The sequence below is a fragment of the Scomber scombrus genome, chromosome 16 (genome assembly GCF_963691925.1).
Source record: "Scomber scombrus chromosome 16, fScoSco1.1, whole genome shotgun sequence".
In the NCBI taxonomy this organism is placed as follows: Eukaryota; Metazoa; Chordata; class Actinopteri; order Scombriformes; family Scombridae; genus Scomber; species Scomber scombrus.
In genome coordinates this window covers 6,590,752-6,604,390 of record NC_084985.1, presented here as the reverse complement: position 1 = coordinate 6,604,390, position 13,639 = coordinate 6,590,752, and the positions used below count along the sequence as shown (strand labels likewise).

The following is a 13,639-nucleotide window of genomic DNA, read 5'->3' as shown; positions in this document are numbered from 1 at the left end:
GTGACGGCGGCAGAGTTTCGTATCTATAAGACCCTGACGATGGGCCAGAGGGCCAATCGCACGCTGCACATCTCCGTCTACGAGATCCAACGAGACAACAGGCACAGGTGATCTTCTTTCCTTATTTTTAGTTAGTTTAGTTGTTTCCTCTGATGCTATTTTTAGTTTTCTGTGCTTAAACTTTGCCTGATTGATACATTTATGGTCACATATTTAATAATTAGGTGTTAAATTAATGCTTGAAAAAAATTGTTTGTTTTTCATCCATCTCCCACTAGTCTCCTGTTGCACTCTGAATTCTGATTTCATGACGCCACTTTTTACTTTTTCTAATTGAGTGGGTCATCGGTATCTACAGTTTCTAGGGTTCAGAAACTATAAACTAAATCACAGAAAACCTATAAAAAAAACATTGTTGGACTAGCACAACCCTTTTTTTCTACCATAAAGGAAAATTTAAGGAGTTACTTTAATATAAAGACTGTTAGCTTAGCCTGGAAACAAATAGCCAGCACCTGTAAGCTCACTACTGTAATTAAGGAAGTCACTGCTACAAAAGCCCCCATAAAATCACAGCTTTTATACAGATAAAAACAAGAGTACACAAGATATAACATGTTTATCAGTGAGCTTTAGAGATGCTGGTAGATGGAGTTTGTTAATTCTTATGCTAAACTACACTAAAAGTCTCCTGCCTCCAGCTTCACATTTGACATAACAGTAGCATCAATCAGTCTCATCTAACTCTTGGCAAGAAAGTAAATTACAACATTTCCCAAAATGTCAAAATATTCCTTGAACCTTTTTTTTTATAGTTTTATTGATTGGCCAAATCTGAGAAACTCATTCCAGTTCATGCAACATTCATGACTCCAAAACGTTCTATCACATATTATTTGCATCAGTAATGTAATATATAATAATTAAAGATAACATCCCGAGTTTTTAATATAACTGATCTATAGTTGACCCTGATCTGTATTATCTGTGTCTTCCCCCTCAGAGAACCAGAGCTGGTGCTGCTGGACATGCAGTCTGTGCCTGCAGGACAGGAGGGCTGGCTGGCCTTCGACGTCACCTCGGCCTCCAACCACTGGCTCCTTCACCCCCGCAGCAACATGGGCATCCGTCTCTATGTGGAGACCGAGGAGGGTGGGTGGGATCGTAATCCTTTAATGTACCTCTTAGGCTTGTTTGAAAAGTTGACTCATGAAATCAGGACGAGAAGTTGCCTTAATGTCATTTTCACAGCTGATCAGTGTTTATCAACATTTTGGGTTTTCCTTTTCAGACCGCTCCCTGTCTGCAGGCTGGATCGGGTTGGTTGGTCGCAGGGGTCCTCGCTCCAAACAGCCCTTCATGGTGACCTTCTTCAGGGAGAGCCAGATCCCGTGTCGGCCACCCCGCGCTGTCAAACCACATCCCCGCAAGAAGAAACCCAAATATGACCTCCCAGTCCCGAGCATTCACAGTTAGGTTCCAGTCACTCAGTCCACTCAGTGGGAGTTTATTTCTTTAATGTGACTCCAACACACTCAGATATTAAGGTTTTGGGCTTTAAGATTAAATTATCTGGTAGATTTTATAATTTATTAAATGTCCTCAAGAGAGTTCCTCAGTGGGAATCACCAGGTTATCTTTAAAATCTATAGTATGAAGAAATTACAGTGATTTTAATATGAATGAAATTGGCAGGACCTTGCTGAGATATATCACTCTTTCTTCTATTATTTGTTTAAAAAATCAATATTTAGGTATATAATCCATCAGTTTATTCTCATTAAATACACATCAGATTATCCATAAATCACTTTGAGCTCAATCGGTGTTTGTTCTTCTATGTTCAGATCGGAGTCCAGCCAACACTGGAGGTCAGCCGTGTAAAAAACACGAACTCTACGTCAGCTTCAGTGACCTGGGATGGAAGGTCAGCTCTGAATTTAAGTTTTTCCACTTCATTGCTCATCTTCATGCCGAGCTATTCTAACCTGCACTGATTGTAGTCTACTTACTATAATACTACTTACTATACTTACCGTAAAAACAAAGGAGTGATATCAAGCTTCTTATCTAACTTTTTCCAAAAATTCTCTCTCCTGCTCAGGACTGGGTTTTAGCCCCCACCGGATACTCAGCGTACTACTGTGACGGAGAGTGTTTCTATCCTCTGGGCTCCTGCATGAACGCCACCAACCACGCACTCATCCAACAAGTGGTGAGTACCGTGATGAAACACACATCTGACACGATATAAAGTGGATAAAATGCAGATAAAACATAATACAAATACATCTCATACATGTGGGCGTCAGTGCTTTGTGTAATATTTGATGCATCTTTCTCAGTTCTGATATTAACCTTCGTGTCGTCCTCCCGAGTCAAATTGACCCCGTCTGTTTTGACTGTTCCTTCTTTCCTCCCTCCTTCCTTTCCTTCCTCCCTTCCTTCTTTCCTTCCTCCATCCCCTTTCTTCCTTCCTTATTTCCTTCCCTCTTTCCTTCCTTCCTTCCTTCCTTCCTTTCCTCCCTCCCTCCTTCCTTCTCTTTCTTTCCTCCCTTCCTTCCCCTTTCTTCCTTCCTTCTATCATTCCTTCCTCCCTCCCTCCTTATTCTTTCCTTCCTTCCTTCTGTCCTTCCTTCCTCCCTCCCTCCTTCCTTCCTCCTTTCCTTTCCTCCCTTCCTTCCTTCCTTCCTCCCTCCTTCTTCTTTCCTTCCTTCCTTCTGTCCTTCCTTCCTCCCTCCCTCCTTCTTTCCTTTCCTCCCTCCCTCCCTCCCTCCTTTCCTTCCTTCTTCCTCCCTTCCTTCCTTGACTCGAGGACAACAGGAGGGTTAAGTACCTCTTGCTGCTGTTTACATGTAGAAATCTAAGTTTAGTCTACTTCTGTTCTCACTTTAGATGAAGATAAAAATATTTAGTTAAGTATCTAAAATTCAAGTATTCACCATACATCACTTCTGTTGTGCTGTGGCAGGTTCATCTCCTGAAGCCGGATGAAGTTCCTAAGGCGTGTTGCGCCCCAACAAAGCTCAGCCCAATCTCCGTCCTCTTCTACGACGACAACAACAACGTCATCCTCAAAAAGCATCGTAACATGGTGGTCAAGACCTGCGGGTGTCTATGAGGGAGCTTCAGTAACCCGGACGCTGATACGAGACCAAAGAATTTTTAATAGACATGAACTCTGCAGGAAGCTTTTAATGCTAGCAAACATGCTGGATGATAAAGAAAATGTAATTTAGTAGGTCTGGTTTCATGTGTTTGAATCTCAGATGGAAAATGTTACTTGATTGTATTTAATCAACTTTCCAAATTCACGTTGAAATCAGCACTTTTACCCACAAATGACATCATTTTCTGGGTTGTTGGTGTTCAAGTCATCAGCTGGACGTACACACTCAGTAGCTGAAGGTTGTTCTGTATGACAATAAATGTGTAAAATATTCTTGTATGTTAAAAGATCCATCAGCTTCATATATGCTAACCTTTACCAACAAGTTTTCCCCACTTTTTTAATAAGTATAATACTTATTTTCCAACTTTTTCAAGAGCACAAATTATATTTCACTTATAGTGTTTCCCCAAATAAGGAAAGTTGAGGTCTTTTTTACGCCAGTCTGATAGTTACGACGTATTAGGGCCATAGATGTTAAAAAAAAAGAGATTAATGTCTCAAATTTGCAAGAAAAAAAGCCAAGCAGTCACTGGAGAGAAGTCGCTCAAATTTGTACTTTTCAGTTGGATTTAACAATAAGGAGATCGTTGTTATCTTAGCCCAGAATCACCAAATCATCCTAAGCATCCAGACTTTGAAAAGACATTGTACATATCATAGTTTATTTCTCGCAGATTTGCAACTTTAATCTCAGAAAGAGTTTTTTCTCAAAATATTATCCCTCATCCTCCAGGTCAGTATTTTATTTTGTTACATATACGGCCCTAATACATCGTCGTAGATAAAGTGCATAAACCACATGGACTTTTATTTTTCTAATAATTCCAGATCGAGTCTTCATCGACGGGTTTCAAGCTTTAAATGGCAAATGATATTGAATGGCAGACTGTGTCATTAGTGATGCCTGTTTTTGTAAGAAATTAAGTGTACTATTATTATTATTATTGCAACACAAAAATCTGTGTCAAATGTTTTTGAATTAATAAAATAAATAAAATATTCACTCAAGTTAATTTAGGGGAAGATTTTAAAAAAAACTAGTGAGTCAAAATGATACAAATAAATGTATTTTTTAACATGTTTCAGTCAGTTTTTCCTTCACAGAGGTAAAACTTATTCACTAGTTTAAAACTGAATATAATTGTTGGATTACTTAATTTTATTCTGGTGTGTGTGGGCACAATTTACAAGTATAACAAGAAAAATTGAGTAAATAGAGTCAAATTCTGGCTTCTTAATTATGAGGATTTCCTGCTTTTCTTATGTCTTATGTTTTTTGTAAAAAAATGAATGTAATTAATAAGAAATGTGATTATGCATTACCATCAAATTGACCATCACTATTTTCTAAGGGCTCATTTTTTCTGATATTTCATAGAAACACAAATGATTAATAAAGAAAATAACTGGCAGATTTATCAGTAATGAAAACAACTTGTATGCAATCAATGTAAAATAAAGATAAAAATGTATTTTAACTGCCTGATGATGATGAAGTGTCAGTTTTCAAAGTTGTCTGCTTCAATCCTCCATAACATTTTGACAACTTGCATGATACACTGTAATGTATTCAGTACCTGAGTCCATATCGACGTCACACACAAAGTCAGCAGAGAAAACCGGTCACATTAAATACATTGTTCAATTTATTGAAAAGGGTAAAAAACAAAAAATTAGTAAGTTGGGTTTTTTGCCTGTTAGTGAGTATATATGAAGAACCAAAGAGAACAGGGATGCATGATTTTTTTAGCAGTAACTGATCGATATTCTGTAATTTTCAGTCCTTGGATCCACTTTTAAAAACTTCCTTCACACAAGGAACGTTTAAACTACAGCTGAAAGGTTCAATGAGCGCAGAGCTGTACATGTTTGTTAGGAAGGGGGGGGGGGGGGGGGGGGCGTAACAGAAAATAAAGTTAGTGCTGGGTTTTTAAATAGAGCTTGTCCTGCTTTAAAAGGTGCAATATGTAAAAATTTAGAAATACCTTCTCATTAATAGCATCAGCGGTAACAATAGCAGGCTAAAAACACAATATAACAATATATTTTAAACATGCTTTGCAGTAACTTTCATATATGTCCAGTAGGGGGAAAAAAGCAAGCTTGGGGTCGGACATTAAAACTCGTGTTGCACCCCTGTTGGCGCTAAAGAGGGGACAGGAAAGAGGCATGGCACTCCTCTCACATCATTTGGATTTCCTAGTAAAACCATCTTGAGTCCTTTAAATAGAAATCAAACTAGGGAATGTCTCATTTTCTTCATAATTTTAGTCAATTTTTGGAATGTTTTAAACTTTAATTCGTACATATTACACCTTTAAATAAAAGTGGGACAAAAAAAGGTGATGTTATTGCCAAGGTTATTTTTTCGGGGGGGGGGGGGGTAGCTTGCCCATGATGGACTTTAAAAATGAGTGTAAATGGAGGAGAAAAAAAAAAAGAGACATACTGACATGCTGTGTGGTTTAACGTGAGGTACTGTTGTAGAGAAGCAGCACAGAGGAGGAGTTGTATAGTTATAGAGTTAAAAAAATTGGATTTTAGTCTCTTTTTTTATTTTTTATATAAGCTGTGGGTAATATTTGTATTTAAAGTGATAGAAAGCTGACTTCTGCTTATCTGCCACTCAGGAAAGAGTGAGTGAAAGGAAGAGTGTTTTAAGTTTTAACCCAACAGCAGAGCCATGTGCATTGTAGTTGATTAACTCTTCAGTGGGGATTTGGATGTGCCGTTCACACTCATTGCCTCCTTTTTTTTGTTTTTCATTGGTCAGGAGATACTTTTACTCAGTGTTAGCAGGCATTCTTGCTGGTTCTGCTTCCTGTGATCCCTCCCTCTGGAATAGCAAGGTAGTTGTACACAATAAATATTAAAAAAATGGGGTGCTGGTGTACCTCTGCCCCCTCTCGTTATCGTTTTCTCTTACACAAACACGCGTACGTACACAGCATATACACACATCCACCCCCTTCCGCCTGCCTCCCGCCCTCCGTCCCAACCCGTTGTCCGTGAATACTGACAGGTCCCAGTGTTCGTCATCGACGTCGACATCCTTCCTGGCGCCATGATTCAACGTTTAATCCGTGGTCATCGTGTATCTGTAAGCAAGTAGAATAATAATTAATGAGTTGAGCATAATTTAAAAATGTAGTCTGGTTTATAAACTGTTGTTTCTGATATTATTTGGAGGCTTAAATTTCACTACAGTCGGTCTTACCCTGTTCCAGTCAGCTGCTCTTTATGCCTGAACGTCCGCCAGCTCAGGAGGCATGGGGGATTTGGGGTGTTTGCTCTCAAAGTGCTGCTTAAATGTCTTTGGATCAGGCATCTGTGTCTGAAAGAGAAAAAAAAGTGTTGGTTTATTTACTAGCTAGAAATGTTGCTTTGGATTAAAAACATCAGCCATGTTCAAACCAACATATAACCAGTAACTAAAAATGTGTCTTATTAATTTTAGCAGATCTCAAATTACTACTTTAATTACTGTCAGTATTCAGATGTAGGAACAAGACATCCAGGTGTGTTTAAAACTAATTAAACTGTACGATGTGTCGTCCAAAAAGTCATTAAAGCTCATCTTAACAGTCACTCTCAAAGGCAGCGTGAAAAGCCAGATATCATAAGAGGGATGAGATGCAATAATCAGTAAAATGGCCTTTATAGTGCACTTTATTGTAGAGTTGCAACAATAAGTCGATTAACTGATTAGATGCAAGCTATTAAATTAATTGCCAATTACTTTGATCATTGATTAAATCATTTAAAGTCACTTTTTAACCTCCCTGCGTCCTCATATGGTGACATCACATTTTGGGTTTGTTGGACCTTATATTTCATTCTGCTTAACTTTGACCTGTTGCCCTCATTTGTACACACTTCTTTGTGCCACCTAGTGGTTGCAAAAGCACATTACGGTGTAAAAATCAGTGTAAAAACCAGATGGCATCTTGGCCGAGTCAATCAACAACCGATCCCCAGAAAAAAGTACAAACCCATATCAAATTTTATGGTTGAAACTTGTTTATTTATGCTTAATAACGTTTGTAGTTTCTCAAATGTGAATATTTTCTGTTTTTTTAAGTCTTCTCTGACAGTAAACTGAATATCTTCGGGTTGTTGACTGTTGGTCAACATTTGAAGACGTCATTTTGGACTCTAGGAAGCAGTGATCGACATTTGATGACATATTATTGACTTAACTATTAGTCAATTAAGTGAGAGAGTAATCGAAAGATTAATCAATAATGAAAATAATCTTAAATTGCAGCCCTACTCTGTATTGTACATAAATCACGACAGATGTAGCTTCCTCCCTCACATGATGACACATAATAAAATCGACACATGTAGAGACTGTCGGGTTAAGATCATTACAGTAATTATCAGACGTAGCCCCTTAAAACCAACATCAGACACGTTTAGAGACGTGTTTCAGACACGTTTGGACAATCTAACGAGCCCTTTCTGTTCTTTACCGGACTATTCACATCCTCGGTGTCGTACTTACCCGGCAGACGGGGCAAGTGTGGACCAGAGCGGCCTTAGCTGCCGTCTTCTGGTCGGCGCACTGATTTTTCTTCTTCTCTGCTGCCTTCTTGGCGTTCTTCTGCTGGGACTGAATCTTCTGCTGCCCACGAGCCATGGCCCTCAGCTGCGACCTGCAACAATTACACATTATAAACACACAGATTATCCACCTTTGCTACCACAGGCTGCCTGGTTAATTAAATAAATATATATATATCTTTATGCTGGGTGAAAAATCAAAAGCTGCAGGAACATTAGGATGTGATGAGCAGGTGTGAAAACATTACTGAGCCACTTTAGTGAGAATTATAGAGAACTAATGATATGAACTGAGCAATATTTTAGCCTCAATACATTAATATTGATACACTTATATGGCCAAAATAATCTGGACCTTTGTTTTTCAGTTTATTTTGAGTTAGTTTAACAAGTGATTAAGTAGTTTTATTTTTACAAATTGACTAGTTTTAGTTTAGTTTTTATTTTGCATTTTCACAGCAAGTGGACAGTATAATGGAATATATAAGTACAAAAATAAATTAGTACAAAAGTGTAAGTACAGCAAAAAATATGAAGTAAAAATAATCATGACATTTACAAGAGTAATATTGGCATTGAGTGGTAATATACCAGATATTCTTAATGCAGATTAAAGAGAAATAACTATGTATATTATATCAATATTGCACAGTTATTACTTTTTAAAAATTATTAGTATAAAGAAATGAGAATATGACAGCTATAATCACTTTAAATGAGTTTATTGAATTGAACCAGGACTAAATAAAACAAACATAAAAATGGCAGGCTGATAGTACAAATCACGCATCCCCTCTGTTAAAGTACGTCATTAGAGCAGCTCTAATGTCAGCCCCTTCTTGATTGCCGTGCTCTGGTACTGCCTGAAGAGGAGGCTGAATGTTGACATGTCTGTCTTGGTGCTCCTCATTGAAAATGTCACCACGTTCCTCACAAATGTTATGGAGGACACAGCAGGTCAGTGCCATCTTCTTGCTCAGGTACAGCTTGCTGTCGTTTCTTTTTAAGAGGCACCTCCACCGTCCTTTCAATCTCTCAAACGCCATTTCCACAACCGATCGTGCACTGCTCAGTCTGTAGTTGTAGGTGTGTTGCTCAGGGGTCAATCTGCTAGTGTCAGAAAATGGTGTCATAAGCCAGTTCTGCATGGGATAGGCTGGATCCCCTATCAGGTAATGCCCAACATCACAGCCAGAAATGGTCACTTTGTTTTGGCTCAGATATTCCCCGTCTCTTATGACATCCCACAAATGCGACTGTTTTAACACTCTTGCGTCGTGCACACTCCCTGGAAAGCCAACACATACGTCCCAGAAAAGACCTCTGCCATCCACAACTGCTTGCAGAACAACCGAATGCCATCCTTTCCGGTTGTAATAGTCTCTGGGGTACATCTCTGGTGCTATAATTGGAATGTGGCTTCCATCTATTGCACCAACACACTGTGGTACTCGCCAACGACTCTTAAAGGCAGCGGCCATTTCCACGAACTTCTCAGCATCAGGGAATATAATGTGGGCAGGAAGCAGAACCTTGATGACTGCGTTGCAGAAATCCTGAACACAATTAAACACAGTGCTCAGGCCTACTCCAAAAAGATGGCTGATGGTCCTGTATTCACCTCCGGTGGCCAGCTTCCAGATGGCGATGGCCACCCGCTTCTGAATTGGGACACACAAACGGTAATTTGTGTTCCTTTTCCCCATGACATGCCTCATCTGACTGCATATATACTGGAACGACTCTCGGGACACACGGAAGTTCTGCATGAACTGGACTGAGGTGAAATCAGGAACAATTGTGTCCCACCAGTAGCGAGATCTTGGGTGTGCCCAGACAACAGGTGATGTCCGCCCTGCCATCAGCCGCAAGATTGCCTGTATAGACAAAAAAATTTGGTAAATAGCATGTTCTGTGGAGAGTGGTTAATATTAAAATGAATATTTATCATGGTACCAAACCCCTTATGCCTCGTTTCAAAAAGTTTTCCTTCAAGTACCTTAGAGTGTGGTGTTTATGTGTGTATTGAAAAATAAGTGTGTGTGCGTAAGTGTCTGTACATAAATGTGTGCAGATACAAACAGTCTTGCAGATCTGGATTCATAGCACATTTGAAGTGTTATATATCATATTTATTGAGTTTGTTACATTCTATTGATGCCATATGTATGCCAGGGGTTAGGGTTATATACCAAAAAAGGGGAAAACGGTTAAACACTGACTGACTTGTATTTTCATGCAGTTTGTTTACAATACACAGTTCATTACACAGAGCTAAGCATCCTCTTTTGTCTAACTGAAACTACAATAAAGTAGTCTAAACAGGTTTTTTAGATAAGGAGTGAATTATCCCTTGAACATTTGACTGATGGTGAAATTCAACATCCGCGTTGTGAGTTAGCTGTGCTCTGCCGGCTACCGTTATCTTACAATAAAAGCTAACATAGCCATCTTACATTCAGTGTTAATACGAGTCAAAATGTGTTAAGTTATTACCTTTCTTCGAGATCGTAACCGCCGCCCATTCAAATCCTGTCGAGCAGCAATACGTAGCCTCTGCTGTGATTGGACGCCAATGAAGCCTCGAAGAGCCAGGAGCAACAGCTGTGCAAACGCGTAGTCTGTCATTGTTGTTGTTGTTGTTGCTGCTGCTTCGGAGTTGGCGCGAGTCTTTATGGGAAAACAGCGAACGTAACTGGCGTATGCGGTGACGTCATTACGTGGCCCCGCAAGAACCTTGAGCAGGGGGAAAGCAAACTGGTTCTCAGCTGGTTCGCAGTTGAACCGACTACGAACCAGCACCAGCACTGGAACTGCTTTGGTGTGAAAGGGACTCATTAACAAACTATTTCCCCAGTTTGGTGATGAAGAGCTTAACTGTCCTGCGCTGAGCTCTGACCTCAACCTGATCCAACACATTTGGGATGAAGTAATCTCCGAAAAACCCTCAGGTCTTATGAGACACCATCAGTGTTGCACCTCACTAATACTCTTCTGAAAATCCCTGCAGTCAGGTTACAACATCAGGTGCAAAGCCTTTTAAAGAGAGGTGGGGCCGTTACAAGCAGCAGATTAATGCTGATGGTTTTGGGGAAAGAGATGTTTAACAATCACATATAATAAAGTGTTAACATATATAAATGCTTCAAGGCTGGGTAATGTTACGTTTCGGGTGCTGTACACGCTCCCAGCTTTACTGTAGCAGAGCCATTAACACTTGGCAAAGACAGAAACCAAAACACCAGATTACTTTTCAAGTCCGTCTTAAAACAATAGTCAGGTTAAGGGCCAAAATCCACAACCCTCCTAATATGCAAACATGTATTTAAAAGTTTATCTGAAGTTAATATGAAATTTCAGCCGCCCAAATGAGTCAAATCAAGTAGATATGTTTCAATGTTACAGTCATTTTAGTGCCAAAGATTATTTTTCAAGTCCGTCTTAAAACAATAGTCAGGTTAAGGGCCAAAATCCACAGCCCTCCTAATATGCAAACATGTATTTAAAAGTTTATCTAAAGTAAATATGAAGTGTCACCTGTCCAAATGAGTCAAATCAAGTAGATATGTTTCAACGTTATAGTCTTTTTAATGCCAACGTCCCTCTTTTTGTTACTTCTACTTGATACTTCCACCACAGCTCAACAGAGAAACACAAAGAGGGAATTTGATGCTAAAAAGTAGTCAAGTAAATGTGTCAGATATCCACTTTATATGACTAACTCAGACTGCTGAAGCCTCATTTAAGCTTCAGATAAACATTAGTGGACCCACTTTGGATTTTAGTTCCTCATCACTTACACCGAAAGCACATTTTTTAGATCTTTTAATAATCAGTATGAACAGGAGGAATGATTACAGCGAGAAAAAAACCTCTTTCTCTGCTCATATGGACACCTGAATGATGTTTTAAAGGTAAACACAAATGACTGTGAACCTCTCCTTTAACGATTTATTTATTTATCAAACCTACTTTAATCAGAAAACAGTTTCGGCTCTCATGCACCACAGCTCCCAGTTCCTCCCTGATGTGTGTCATTAATGTGTAAATCCCAGCAACATTTGCACACATGTGTATAATCTCAGAAACTTCTGTATATTGCAAATTTATGTATTGCAGATATAGTTACAGAGATTGTTTTAGGGTAACTTTATTGTTACTTTAATTTCACCCAAGAGAGGGGTGTTTCTGATATTTTGTCGTTCCCCAGCTTATACCCAACATGATTTTAGATAAAACAACCTCAGAAAAATGGACAGCACAACATAACACAGCCACCTAAATAGCCATTAAGTTGTATTAACTTCATAGAAAGACATAATTATTCCCTTACAGCTTCTTAATTAGTTAATAATGCTGTATCATAGCCACATATGTGTATTAATTAGTTAATAATGCTGTATCATAGCCACATATGTATTAATTAGTTAATAATGCTGTATCATAGCCACATATATGTATTAATTTGATATATTTTGCTTTAAAACAGCCTCTTTAATAAACAATCTCCAAACACTATATACAATAAACAATAATACATTAGTGGGAGTGGGAGGTACTGGGAGCTGTGGTGTTGTACAGGCTGATGACTGATGTATAAATAGTATTTTAATTGATTTATTTTATAACTTTCACCCTTATGCTGCTACTTTTTTCCACTATACTGCTGTGTCAACTTAAATTTCACCCAAGAGAGACCAATAAAGATACAAAGACACATCTTATCCTATAAAGAGTTAATACCTACTTAGTTAATAATGCTGAATTATAGCCACATATGTGTATTAATTGAATATATTTTACTTTAAAACAGCCTCTTTAATAAAACCCAATCAGGCCTTTGGAGAGCCGGCGCCGCCTTGCTAACACTTAGCCAAAGATGACATGTTTAAACCCAAATTACTGCACAGTAAAGCTTGTATTTAATTATAAAAACATAGTGTATAATAAAGCACACTGTTAGACAACTCTCTGATATGTTGCCGCTGTTAAATAATAATAAGTTATTGATTAATGGTGTTTTTTACCTGCGAGGTTTGTCTCTCTCTTCGCTCTTTGGTCGCTTTTCTTTTTGAATAGTAGAAGAAACTTTTACAGAAGGTTTGTAATCAGAAACAGCTGATAGTGGAGAGAGAGCAGCGCCCCCTATTGGTGTGGAGGAGTGATGTATTACCCACCCTATTGGTGTGGAGGAGTGGTGTATTACCCACCCTACTGGTGTGGAGGAGTGGTGTATCACCCACCCTACTGGTGTGGAGGAGTGATGTATTACCCACCCTACTGGTGTGGAAGAGCGGTGTATTACCCACCCTACTGGTGTGGAGGAGCGATGTATTACCCACCCTACTGGTGTGGAAGAGCGGTGTATTACCCACCCTACTGGTGTGGAGGAGCGGTGTATTACCCACCCTACTGGTGTGGAGGAGCGATGTATTACCCACCCTACTGGTGTGGAGGAGCGGTGTGTTACCCACCCTACTGGTGTGGAGGAGCGGTGTATTACCCACCCTACTGGTGTGGAGGAGCGGTGTATTACCCACCCTACTGGTGTGGAGGAGCGATGTATTACCCACCCTATTGGTGTGGAGGAGCGGTGTATTACCAACCCTACTGGTGTGGAGGAGCGGTGTATTACCCACCCTACTGGTGTGGAGGAGCGGTGTATTACCCACCCTACTGGTGTGGAGGAGCGATGTATTACCCACCCTACTGGTGTGGAGGAGCGATGTATTACCCACCCTACTGGTGTGGAGGAGTGATGTATCACCCACCCTACTGTCAATTTAAACACATCACTCCTGCCCTGCAGCAACTTCATTGGCTCCCTATCAAATCCCGCATTGACTTTAAGATTCTACTCCTCACTTACAAGATCCTTCACAACCTGGCACCATCATATCT

General features: G+C 39.4%; 2 protein-coding genes across 2 annotated transcripts in view; one reads left to right on the top strand and one right to left on the bottom strand.

Annotated features, from left to right (window-relative positions):
* Positions 1 to 3,121, top strand: part of bmp8a (bone morphogenetic protein 8a) — a 10,749-nt gene extending 7,628 nt beyond the window's left edge. Inside the window, exons 2-7 of the mRNA XM_062435656.1 lie at positions 1 to 107; positions 1,004 to 1,152; positions 1,292 to 1,471; positions 1,848 to 1,927; positions 2,105 to 2,215; positions 2,972 to 3,121. The exon at positions 1 to 107 is cut by the window's left edge and continues 86 nt beyond it. Coding sequence (XP_062291640.1) covers positions 1 to 107; positions 1,004 to 1,152; positions 1,292 to 1,471; positions 1,848 to 1,927; positions 2,105 to 2,215; positions 2,972 to 3,121 — 777 coding nt within the window. The remainder of the gene's footprint in view (positions 108 to 1,003; positions 1,153 to 1,291; positions 1,472 to 1,847; positions 1,928 to 2,104; positions 2,216 to 2,971) is intronic.
* Positions 3,122 to 5,546: 2,425 nt separating this feature from the next.
* On the bottom strand, positions 5,547 to 12,799 carry zgc:91910 (Zinc finger protein 706-like). The gene is made up of 4 exons (XM_062435949.1): positions 12,766 to 12,799; positions 7,680 to 7,830; positions 6,390 to 6,506; positions 5,547 to 6,270 (listed from the first exon to the last, which is right to left on the bottom strand). The coding sequence occupies exons 2-3, from the start codon at positions 7,812 to 7,814 to the stop codon at positions 6,411 to 6,413; spliced, it is 231 nt and encodes a 76-aa protein (XP_062291933.1). The 5' UTR covers positions 7,815 to 7,830; positions 12,766 to 12,799; the 3' UTR covers positions 5,547 to 6,270; positions 6,390 to 6,410.
* Between the last annotated feature and the right edge of the window lie 840 nt (positions 12,800 to 13,639).